We start from the raw sequence: 12,660 nt of genomic DNA on the forward strand, positions 1-12,660 counted from the left end.
CCACAGGGTTCTCAGTGGATGAATTTTCAAAAGCCAATAGCCAGCCCTTTCTTCTGAGATGCCTCTGGTTAAATTGTCCCTGTCTGGAGACTTGGGCTCAAAGCTCAGAGAAAGGTGAGTGAGTGGGCGTCTCCAGCCGGTGGCAGAGGAGGAAGGAGGGATAGAGGCTAGGAGAGCACACAGCTAGATCCACGAGCCCACAGAGCACCCCCACACCACTCTGGAGAGCTGCCAGGTTTGGGGTAGTGGGAATATGTCTGCTTCCTCATATTAATCTGAGGATCCCAGCAGGACTGTGCAACAGAATGAATGCCACTTGGTCCTGGGCCTTCCCCATGATGTACTCCTAGGGTCTGAATGGGCTGGCTGTCAGAATTAGATCTCCAGGACTTTCTTCCTAGTGTCTCAGTCTTGAATCTCCTCTGAAACCTATGCCGCAGTCCAGGCACACACAAGCCTCCTCAGACAGACAGACTAAAGTACAGCATCCGGGAATTGAACCCACGTCTCCCACAAGGAAGGAAGGGATCCTATCACTGGACCACGCTGCCTTCAAAACAGTTCTCTGTGTACTCAGGGTAACCCCGTGAACAGTGGACCCAAAGGCAGCCTGGTTCTGTGCCATCAGACCATTGTGGTCTATGGCTGATGATCAGAATTAAGATTGCCAGGACTTTCTTCCTAGTGTCCAGTCTGGAAGTGCCACTGAAATCCGTCCAGCGTCACAGCCACAGACAAACTTCCCCAAACAGAGGGTTGTGGATGCCCATGAATGCACTGACCAGGATTCGAACTCAGGTCTCCTGAGTGCAAGGTGAGACTTTTGCCTCTGATCAACACTGCCCTGTTTGACCAAAGCAGCATCTTCACACACTTAGATGTCTGGGGGCCTCGACCCCATGGGCCGAGCAGAGAGGAGCTAGCAACTGCAGGCAGCCTCCCTTAGGGTCCCACAGCCTCACCAGAACTCACATGGGCTCTCCGCTGTGAATGTAGGCCCAGAGCATCTCCTCCGACAGCTCCGAGAATGTGACTCTTGTCTCCTCGTAGAATTCTAAGACTTCCGTCTGGAGCTGACGGCCTGAAACAACAGAAAGCAGACCGCCTGCATTAGCCCGTGTGTATCAGGGTGGAACCAGCCATGCTGAAAATCCAAGGCTGGATTTTCGGAAGCAGATCACTGGGACTGTCTTCTGACGCCACAGCTCGTGGAGGCTCAAGCTACAGACTTCAGTCATCAATTTGCACCAATCAGGGCCGTTGGTATTGAGACTAGAAACCAATCAAATCAAACCCACTCGGGGCGAGTCTACCACACCTCACGGCGCCCACATGTGTCAGCGTGGAATTGTGCTCCACCACGGGCTTTTCAATGGGTGTTTTCTTGAAGCTGGTTGCCAGGCTTTTCTTCTGAGGTACATTCAAGCTGCTAACCTCAGTTATCATTTACATCATCGAAGGATTGCATAGATCTATTAACCTACAGACTATGTTGTTTTTGTTACGTGCCCTCAGTTCCGACTCATAATGACCCTATATAGGGTTTACGAGGCTGTACATCTTTACAGGGGCAGAAAGCCTCCTCTCTCTCGCCCTTGGATGGCTGGTGGGTTTACAGTGCGGTACTTGTCTTAAGACACCCCGCGCTCTTTTGACAGAAACTCCATTGTTGTTGTTGTGAAATGCTATCAGGTGGATTGCAACAAATAGTGCCCTGATCATATAGGGTTTCCGAGGCTGTCAATGTTTACAGAAACAGAAAGTCACCACGTCCTCCCACACAGTAGCTGATAGATTTGAACTGCTGACCTTGAGGTTAGCAGCCCACCTCGTAACCCACTATGCTACCAGTAAGAGCCGTTGAGTTGGTTCCGACTCATAACGACCCTATATAGGGCTTCCGAGAATTAGCTGGTAGGTTTTGTACTGCCCACCCTATGGTTTCTAGTCCAGTGTTAATGTAGAGCGCCACATGTGTTTGTATGTATAGCTATGTATCTACGCATTGTCAGTGTAGTTATCTATTGTAGTTGTTAAGCACTATTGAGTCGGTTCCAATTCATAGTCACCCTCTATAGGGTTTCCGACGAGTGGCTGGTTTGAACCACCGACCCTGCAGTTAGCAGCAAAAAAACGAAACCAAATCAAAACTGTTCCTTTCAAATCAATTCCGCCTCACGGCGCCCCCGTGTGTATCAGAGTTAAACTGCACCCTACAGGGTTTCCAGTGGCAGGGTTTTCAGAACATTGCCAGGCATTTCTTCTGTGGTACTTCTGCGTACCAAACTTTAGATTAGCGGTCAAGTGCAAAAAAAAATAATAAAATGAAATAATAAACAAGTAAGTCACTGTCCAGTCAATTCCAAGTCACAGAGACTCTGTGAGATGGGATCAAACTGCTCCGTGCAGTTTCCAACCTTGTCACCTTTATGGATACAGATTGCCAGGTCTTTCTTCTGAGGGACGCCTGGCTGCCAAATGTTTTTGTCTAATAGTCAAGTGCAGAGTCACCTCTGGTTCAGGAAATACTCACTGCCTTCCAGCAGCTCCCAACTCATAGTGACCCCATGTGACCAAGCAGAAATGTCCCCTGGGTCTTCTTGGCTGTCATAATTACCGAAGCACTCTGCCAGGACTTGCTTGCTTGGCGGTACTGAGTGGATTTGAACCACCAAACTTCAGTAGAGTGTTCATGGCTTGCACCATGCAGGGGCCCTGGGGAGGGGGCTGGGGGGGACAAGGGTCTAGGTACCTGCGCGGGAACAGTGGACAATGGTAACGCCCGTGAATACGCTGTGTTCCTTTCCGCTTAACCTGCAGGAGAAACCACACGAAGGCCTGTTTCACTCGGGGCTGGGGCTGTGAGCTCGGACCCCTTCAGCTCAGTCCTATTAACGTGCCCCCCTTTCTGGCTCCCCTGCTGGTCTGAAGGTCGCCAGCAAACTTTGTAAGAGGAGTTGTGTCCCCGCAGCCCTGCAATCAAGGAGTCCTAGTAGCGTGGGTTAACGCGCTGGACTGCAAAGTGAGCTTGAACTGCAAGGTCGGCGGTTCAAGCTCAGCAGCTGCTCCTTAGAAACCCTATACAGGGTCACAGTGAGTCAGAACAAATTTGATGGCACTTTAACAACAAGAAGAAGCAGTGTAGTGGGTTGCTAACTGCAAATTCAGCAGTTTGAATCTACCAGGGATTCTGCGCAAGAGAGATGAGGCTTTTCTACTCAGAAACTCTATACAGGGTCCAACTTGGGGACCACAAGCACCACACCAGCCCCGTATATGCACATAGCTACCCTGTACAGGGTTGCTATGGGTCGGAACCGACTCGACGGCACTTAACAACAACAACAACAACCTGGTTTTAGCGTACCTCACATACACTGTGTTGTTTTATAAACTGAAGGTTCACTATTGTTCAAGCTTTTTCAGTCCCTAACTAGAGGGTGCTCAAACTGAAACCCACGGGCACCCAGTCAATTGTGACTCGTAGCGACCCTGAGGAGGGTTTCGGACACTGTCAAGTCTTCATGGAAACAGGAAGCCCCCACACCCCCCACTTTCTTTCAGCAGAGAGGCTGGTGGTTTAGAACCGCCGACCTTGTGGGTATCTAACCTAACACTTACCTTGTAGCCCCATCAAAGCATCCTTGTTAAGCGCCATCAAGTCGGTTCTGACTCATAGTGACCCTGTATACGGTTTCCAAGGAGCGGCTGGTGGGTTTGAACTGCCGACCTTGTGGTTCACAGTCCAGGGCTAACCCTACAGCCTACAACAGGAATCAGTGTTTGGGACTGGGATGAGCTTTTGTTCTGTGTGTGAGGTTGTATGGGAAGAGAGGGAGACGTCAGACAGTCTTATACCCAGTCCGTGCTGAGTCACAAAGACAAGAGGACAGAAACCTAACTTCTCCCTCCACGTTTCTTCTGCAATGTGTCTTATCAAAGGAGTGGGCTAGGCACAGAAGGACACAGCGGTGGGTGGGGACACAGAGGCCGTGTGTGTGTGGACCCTACCTCGAGAGCATTCTGTAGGCGTCCTGCTTGTCCACCGGCTTCTCAAGGATCAGGCCTGCGATCGTCTGCAGAGAAAGAGGGAGTGGGTTATCGAGATGTCAGTTACCACTGGTGAACAGAAAACCCCAAAGCAAACCCACTACCCGAGGCGGTTCTAATTCCTAGCAGCGCTGTATGACTCAGTAATGCTTCTCTTTACAGTTTCTGAGAGCAAACATCTTCATGGAAACAGCCGCAGCAGGTGGGTTCGAACCGTCAACCCTTGGGGGTTAGCAGCCCGATGTGGACACGGGGGTAGGGGAGGACATGCCCACCACTGAAGCGGGGTGTGTGGGAGACCCCGGGGACTGAACACACTCACAACAATGGTGTCAGCGCCGATGACCAAATCCGCAGTCCGCGAGTCCTACGGGAAATTCAACCTTGGATTAAAACCACGTCCTGTGAGAACAAGTCCTGAATCCGTCTTTGAACCAAAGAAAACAGGTCATCCCTAGTACGGCACACGCGTTGTGAGCATTGTGATCTTGTTGTTGTTGTGATTCATAGCGACCCCAGTAGAGGCTGATGACTTTGAACCGTTGACCACATGGTTCAAACTGATCTTGCGGTCCAGCGCTTATCCTATGGCGCGGTACCAGGACTCCTGTCGTGAAACCGATGGCAACTCGAAAGATTACACAAGAACCTTAGGGACAGTGAGTTTATGGTTCGTGGGGGAGAAACAGCTCAGAGAAGGAGTCTGTTGGACAGCATTAGGAATGTCAACAATGCCACTGAATTGTACAAACAAACACAGTTGAAATGCTCTATCCTTTGCTTTGGAAATTTTCACTGTCGTTTGGCTGCAAGTTCAGAGAAAGAATTGAGTAGCCCATGCCACAATCCACACACATTTTGTTTAGTGACAAGGATTACACTCCTCACCCACTTCCTCCCTGGGTCCCACTTTTCATCCATCCTGCCTGTCTTCTGAGCTTGATTTGGGGGCAAATGCTGCGATTTTTGGTCTCCTGTGGTTGATTATGCCGAGAGGCACTATTGTCAGGGGGTTGAATGTTCATTTGATAGGCCTGTCTATGATTTACCTGAAAGGTGAAGCCGGGGGTGGGTTCAGTTCTAGGTCTGAAGGGGGTGGAAGGGCAATTGTCTAGAAGTGTGCATACGTTCACCCAAAGGGAAAAAAAAACAACAAGAAATACAAATAAAAGTGACGTCATGGGAGTCTGTCACACACATTTACACGTTGTTGTGGGTGCAAAGCAAAGGAAGATGTGGGTCCCTTTTGGGCCCTGAACAATGGGGCTGTGGGTGCCGGAGAGGAGTCAGACTGAGACCGTTTCCACAGCCGCCTGGCTCTTCACCCCGTCTGAGACGGGGTGGTATGTGACGGTCAGGGTCCATGGAACGTCCAGGGCCTGGCCAGTGTCTGCTGATACATGCATCATGGGTAGAATTGTGTCTGGTCCAAAGTACATGCCATCTAGGCTGGGCCATGGTTCACAGTGGATTGGTGGTTACAGAATGATGTCATTCGGCAGCTGTGGGATGATGTCATTGGCAGTTATGCAATGAGGTCACTCAGCTGTTATGGAATGATGTCATTTGGCAGTTCTGTGATCCTGTCATTGGTAGTTATGAGATGATATCATTCGGCAGTTATGGAATGATGTCATTCCACAGTTATACGATGATGTCATTCAGCAGTTAAGGAACTATGTCACTTGGCAGTTATGTGATTATGTCATTGGTAGTTATGAGATGATGTAATTCGGCAGTTATGCAATGACGCCATTCGGCGGTTATGGAACAATGTCACTTGGCAGTTATGCTATGATGTAACCCTCCCCATGACTCAATCGGCCGATCATTGGAGAGGAGATTAGGTGGGATGCAATGCCAGCCACTCCTCAGAAACCCTGTACACGGTCGCTATGGGTCAGGATCCACTGGACGGCACTTAACAACAACCACAATGCCCTTACTGATGTGAAGTCAGGGCGGTTTCCCTGGGGTGTTGCGGCTTCACCTTTAATCTTACAGGAGATTACAAGAGCGAACTGAGTAGGAGTGATCGCTATCACCGAGAAAGATCTGGGAATGGGGCATGTGCATTGGACCTGGTGTCCCTGCGCTGAGACCCTCCTAGACCCAGGGGAAGAGTAATGACAAGGACCTCCCCCCAGAACCCACAGACAAACAAAACCTTCTCCTAGAGTAGACACCCTGAATCCTGACTAGTAGCCTCCTAAACTGAGTCCTGGTGTGGCACTGTAGGACAAGCAGGCAACCGCTAACGTCGGTTTAAACCACAAGGTCGGTCGTTCAAACTCACCAGCCACTCCTCAGAAACCCTGTACAGGGTCGCTGTGAGTCAGAACCCACTCATTTCCCTGTGTACGGTTTCCAAGGAGCGGCTGGTAGGTTTCAGCTGCCGACATCGCAACTCAAACGACCTCGAGGTCTAATGCATATCCTACAGCGCCACACCGGGACTCCAGTTAAAGTCACAAGACTGGCATTTCGGTGACAGCAGCATGACACAGCAAAGTCGCCATGTCAGCTGGGACTCATAGCCATGCGGAGCACAAAGGGACAAAATGTTGTCTGCACCGTCCCTGCCATTGGCTGAGGATAAGACCCTTGTGATCCACAGAGCTTTCGGTGAGGGATTTAGGGAACAAATTGCCAGATCTTTCTTGTGAGGTATCTCCGGGTGGACTCGAACCTCACACCTTTTGGTGAACTTCCGAGTGTGTTAACGGTTTACATCGTCGATTCCAACTCACATATAATATACAGGACCAAGACTTCTCACTCAGGTATTTAAGACCTGGGACTGCGCTCCAACCAGGGGCACGTGGAGCCAAAACAAACAGTGCTTACCGAGTGCATCCGGTGCGCCACCTCCAACGCTTTCTGCTTGGCTGTCTCAATGGCGTACGCATAAGGCGTGGGGAACGAGCTTTTGTCCAGCTTCTCCTTAAACCGGGAGGGGACCACTTCGAACCTGAGACCCTGGAGAGGAAGAAATGGGGACTCAGGAAGCTCTGTAGAAACAGTAACCATAGTCTTACGGAAACCCATCCTTCCCGCTGTCCCCACTGGGTCTTCGGACCCGAAATGATGTTAATTTATTCTTTCAGTTTTATTATTAGTGAGACTACACAAACACCGGGACTACACATGGAAAGCGTGAACTCAGCTATCCGTACAAGTGGCGTGTTTGCAAATAGGATTGCGGCAAACGTCATTGCATCCGGTCTTACTGGAGTGGAGTGGGTCCTAATCCTATATGAGTGAAACCAGTGCCATGGAGTTGCTAGGCAACCTACATAGGGTTTCCAAGACTATTTCTTCTCCTGTTGAAGAGGTGGTGAGTTTGTACCAACCCACAGCCCCAATGCTATATGAATAGGGTCGTTATAAAAGAGGAGACGAGACACAGAGGGTAGCCGGCTGTGTGGCGATGAGGCATAGATGAGAGAGATGTGGTCACAAACCCCGGAATACCTGGGACCACCAGGAGCTGGAAGACAAGGGAGGACCCTGCCCTAGAGCCGCCGGAGGGAGCCAACCCTGTCCACACCTGGATCTCAGACGTGTGTTTTTGTGGTTGTAATTCACTTAACACGACGTCAGATTGGAGTAGTGTGGATCCTGGTTCTATATGAAGGGGTCCTTATAGAAGAGAAGAGACAGAAGGGAGACATCCCGTGTGACAACAGGCAGAGAAGAGAGATGCGGCCACAATCCCAGGAACACCTGGGGCCACCAGGAGCTGGGAAAGAGCTCCAAAGGGCATGAGACTGCCCATACCTCGATCTCAGACTTGTGGCATTCAGGGTTGGAAAGGAAACTAAAGTCTTGTGGTTTTCAGGAACCTGGTTTAGGACCTACCAGGACACTCATACATAAATCACTTAAATCCACTTTTATGAAATGTCAGTTACTGTTTGGGGACACGTCCGGGTCAGAGATGACTGAGAGGGAATATGTTCCACACAGGTGGACGGTAAGGGCAGTATTGATGGGCAGTATTGACCAGGGCAGGGGGTTGCCAGTACTCTGTGAGGCCAAAGTCCTGACTTTGTCAGAGGCCATCAGAGAACTGAAAACACAGAGCTGATGGGAAGTTGGCAAGTATATTAAGTCGGAAGACAGAACTCCCTATCACCTGGTCCCCAAACAAGCAATGACAGAGTCCGGGAGGTGCCCACGTTCCTGGGTGGAAAAGTGGCCCTTGACTCAGGGAGAGAGGGGGTCTAAGACTGGACCACCCAACTCAGCCTTCAGGGCTCCCTGCTGGGCACCTGTCCGAGCCCAGCTTTCCTCCCACCTTCCTCCAGTGTCTCCGACCATTCACCTTCAGACAGGGGTCCCCTCCCCCAGGTCCACCTGCCCTCCCTGCCCTCAGTCTTTCCCCTGCAGGACTTGTAAACAGACCCCTCCCTCTGTAACCTCCAACCCCAGCTCTCTGACAGCTGGGCTCTGCAGGCCAGCTGCCCCCCCCCACACACACACACATAGGTCATGTGGTCCCAGGCCCTGCCCCAGACCTGAGTCCCTGCCTTTGTGGGTTCTGGACCTTGATCTTCAAAGCCGACACTGGGCCCTGACCCTGTTACTGCCCACTGACACCACTGACCTGTAGGCCCTCCGCCTTGAGGCCCTCTCCACAGGCCCCAGCCCCAGCAACCCTGATTCTATGCACATCAATCCTGAAGGCACAGATCCCAACCCCGGACCCCAACTCCTGACCTCAGTCTGGATCCCAGCTCACAGACAAGGGATACTGACCCGGACCCCTACATCCTCACCCTTGATTCTGCCCCAGGCCCCTTACCCTGTCTCCAACCGAGACCCCCGGGTCATGACGTGGGTCTTTGACTTGGTGGGACACCCAAACTTCAACCCCAGTCCCCCGACTGCCTGTCCCCACCCCTGTCGTCCCGTCCCACCCCCCACCCCGACGACCCTGGCTCTGCCCCCCACCCCCCAACCCTGGTCCTGCACCCTACCTCTGTCTCCCATTCCCCAACCCTGGTCCTGCACCCTACCTCTGCCCCTCCACCCCTATCTTCCAGATCCCGGCCCCCAGCCCTGGCCCCGCTCACCGCTTGGTTGAGGATCTCCCGGCGGCGTGGCGAGGCGCTGGCCAGCACCACGCGCTTGTGTACCAGCTTCCCGATCACCGGGTACAGCACCATGACCACCGCCTGCACCGCACCGCCGTCCGCACCACCACACGCCGTCTGCTAGGCCGCGCAGCTCCGCGAAGACCCGCCCCGAGACCCGCCCCCAGTGTATCACCCGGAAGGCCTCGCCCCGCCTCCTGGACGCCCCGCCCCCGCCGAGACCCGCCCCCAGACGAAGCTCCGCCCTCGCCCTCATTGTGGGCTCTTGGGGAAGGACCTTCTCCGCCCTCGTCAAGCCCCGCCCTGGAATAAGCTCCGCCTACGGACTCTCCACAGACAGGGCCCCGCCCCCTCCGCACCGCCCTAGACGAAGCTCCGCCCCAGCCCTCTCTTTCCGCTGGAGGCTCAGCTCAGACTAACGTTCCCAGCATGCAGTGGGTGGGGTTCCGGGTTGGCGGGGCGAAGTTGGGCGAGCGAGACCCTCCGCCGGCTCTGATGTGGGGTTCTCGCGTGTGGTGGGAGATGCGGGTGTGGGAGTCCCCATGGGAGCGGTGAGGGGGCTCTGATATGGGGGTCCTCATGGGAGCGGTCAATGCACTAACATGGGGGACCCCGTGGGAGTGGTGAAGGGGTGCCGATGGGGGGGTCACCATAGGAGCGGTGAAGGGTCGTTGGTAAGGGGGTTCCCGTGGGATGGTGCAGGAGCGCTGATATGGGGGGCCCACGAGAGCGGTGGAGGAGTGCCGATATGGGGGTGTCCCATGGGAGCAGAGAAGGCTGATAATGGGGAATCCACTTGGGAACGGAGGAGGGGCACTGATACGGGGGTCCCATGGGAGCCCTGAAGGGCACTGTTATGAGGGGGTCCCTTGGGAGCAGTAAAGAGGAAGGGGTCCCCTGGGAGCGCAGAGGGGGTGTGAAAGTAGGGTGGGGCCTATGGACCTGGTAAAGATGGGGTGATCTCCATGGGCCTGGTGAGGGTGACATGTGGGCATTCCTCTTGGGCAAGATGGGGTGTGCTGATATAGGGGGGTCCTTGTGTGTGCGGGTGGCATCAGGATTGGAGTAAGACTCTAACATGGTGAGATACGCAGATGATACAACCTTGTTTGCTGCAAGTGAAAAGGACTTAATACTGATGAAGATCAAAGAGCACAGCATCATAATGTAAAGAAAACAAAAATCCTCACCACTGGACCAATAAACATTCTTATCAACAGAGAAAAGATTGAAGTTGTCAAGGACTTCATTCTTCTTGGATCAACTATCAACACTCACAGATGCAGCAGTCAAGAGATCAGACGACATATTGCACTGGGCAAATCTGCTGCACAAGACCTTTTTAAAGTGTTGAAGAGCAAAGATGTCAGCTTGAGGACTAAGGAGCGCCTGACCCAAGCCATGGTATTTTCAGTCACCTCATATGGATGCAAAAGCTGGACAGTGAATAAGAAAGGCCGTAGAATTGATGCTTTTGAGTTATGGTGTTGGAGGGGAATATTGAAAGTGCCATGGGCTGCCAAAAAAACCAACATATCTGTGTTGGAAGAAGTAAAGCCAGAGTGCTCCTTGGAGGCCAAGATGGCCAGGCTTTGACTCTCATACTTTGGACATATTGTCAGGAGGGACCAGTCATTGGAGGAGGATATCATGTTTAGTAAGGTGGAGGATCAGAGAAAAAGAGGAAGACCCCCAACGAGATGGATTGGCCGAGTGGCAGCATCAATGGACTCAATGTGGCATCAATAGTGAGGTTGGCCCAGGACTGGGCAGTGTTTCGTTCTGTTGTACATAGGGGTCGCTGTGAGTCAGTACTGACTTGATGGCACCTAACAACAACAACTGTGGGTGTTTAAAATCTGGGGACCGCAGTTCTGTGAGGTGGGGTCAGGAGGAGTCATAACAAAAAGCAATACTTATATACTTTTTTACTATTTTTTATTAAGACATCAGAGTCCTGGGGTGGCGCTGTAGGACAGATAAGCTCTTGACTGCTAACCACAAGGTTGGCGGCTCACACCCACCAGCTGCACCCTGGATGGAAACTATGAACCAGCCAACTCCATGGCACACAGCAAACGGCACTTTGTACCGAATTCCCCACTGGACCTTTTTTGAAGGACTCGGTTTTCCCTTTATAAGGCCTTTGGTTGTCATATTATGGGCGGCTTGCTTTTGCAGTCCTGGTGAGGCACAGTAGGATAAGCATTGGGCACTTCAAACCCTCAGGTCTCTCCTCAGAAGCCCTATATAGGGTCACTATGAGGCTGCGCTTAACACTGAGGAAGAAAACCTCATCCGAAGCCTTCCCCAGACTTAACCATTCCTGTCACACTTGATGAGTTAATAGTCCTCAATTCTGATTCCAGGCTTGTCTGCCCTACTTGTTAGACCACAAGGTGGGTTTGAACAGGAAGGTCGGTGGTTCAAGCCCACCAGCTGCTCCTAGGAACCCTATACAGGGTCACTATGCATGGAACTAACTATACTACATTTAATAACAACCCTGCCCTGTGATTGTAGTCCCCTTTACAACTCAGTCACTGCTGATCTAGGCTTTAAAAAAAAAAAAAAACTTACTGTAGGAAAAGAAAACGTTTGCCACTTGAAACTTTTTTTTTTTTTTTTTTTGCCGTTAATTATATCCACTGTGTTTGCAATAGGAGCTCTGGTAGCGTAGTGGTTTTGAGTCGGGCTGCTAACCTCAGGGTCAGCAGTTTGTAACTACCAGACGTTCCCACAGGAGAAAGATGAGGCTTTCTGCGCCCGTGAAGATTTACAGCCTCAGAAACACTACTCAGGACTCCTGTGAGTGGGAACCGATTCCACAACACTCCCATTACCACGTTTTGCAACCATCTCAGAGGTCTCTAAACTATACAGTAACGGTTCCCTCCCTCACTCCCACAGGGTGGTCCTAAACATCCAACCGAGGGAGGCTGTGATACATGGAGATTAGGAGATCATGGTTGCAAAGCCTGGAGCTTTTGGAGTTCCGGTGGTTTCCAAAGCAGAACTTAGTCACCGGCATCATCTGGCTGCCTACTGGTCTCGTTCTTCCTTCCAAGACCCTCCCCTAATCTTTGGGGAGACAGGGTCCCACAGAGTAGGGCCCCCAGAGCCAGCACATCTTACACCTGCCTACTTGGTTTAACAATGTGAGCTATATCCTGGGGACTCTCATTGTGAGACCCCAAACCATGGGTTTCTGGAGACCACAGCTCAGAGATCCAGGTGTAGGCAGGGCTGGCTCCCTCCGGAGGCTCCTTCCTCAGCTCTTTTAGCTTCTGGTGGTCCCAGGTATCCTGGGCTTGTGCCTGCACCTCTCCCATCTCTGCCCCTCTTCACTTGGTCAACTCCCCTCAGTGTCTGTGTCTGTCCTCTGCCCTTTCTCACGAAGCGCTTCTGGGTGGACTCGAACTCCAACCTTCCATGTAGCAGCCAAGGGAATATGTTTACTGTACACTACCCAGGAACTCCATATAGTGAGGGTTCTACCCAGGCTCATGGT

At 52.0% G+C, this 12,660-nt stretch overlaps 1 protein-coding gene across 1 annotated transcript in view; it reads right to left on the reverse strand.

Annotated features, from left to right (window-relative positions):
• Positions 1-9,221, reverse strand: part of ASMTL (acetylserotonin O-methyltransferase-like) — a 23,039-nt gene extending 13,818 nt beyond the window's left edge. Inside the window, exons 1-7 of the mRNA XM_006876265.1 lie at positions 9,129-9,221; positions 6,898-7,029; positions 6,218-6,220; positions 4,373-4,417; positions 4,012-4,076; positions 2,753-2,814; positions 973-1,081 (exon numbers count right to left, since the gene is read on the reverse strand). Coding sequence (XP_006876327.1) covers positions 973-1,081; positions 2,753-2,814; positions 4,012-4,076; positions 4,373-4,417; positions 6,218-6,220; positions 6,898-7,029; positions 9,129-9,221 — 509 coding nt within the window. The remainder of the gene's footprint in view (positions 1-972; positions 1,082-2,752; positions 2,815-4,011; positions 4,077-4,372; positions 4,418-6,217; positions 6,221-6,897; positions 7,030-9,128) is intronic.
• Positions 9,222-12,660: the final 3,439 nt, after the last annotated feature.

Source organism: Chrysochloris asiatica, unplaced genomic scaffold (genome assembly GCF_000296735.1).
Source record: "Chrysochloris asiatica unplaced genomic scaffold, ChrAsi1.0 scaffold00372, whole genome shotgun sequence".
Lineage (NCBI taxonomy): Eukaryota > Metazoa > Chordata > Mammalia > Afrosoricida > Chrysochloridae > Chrysochloris > Chrysochloris asiatica.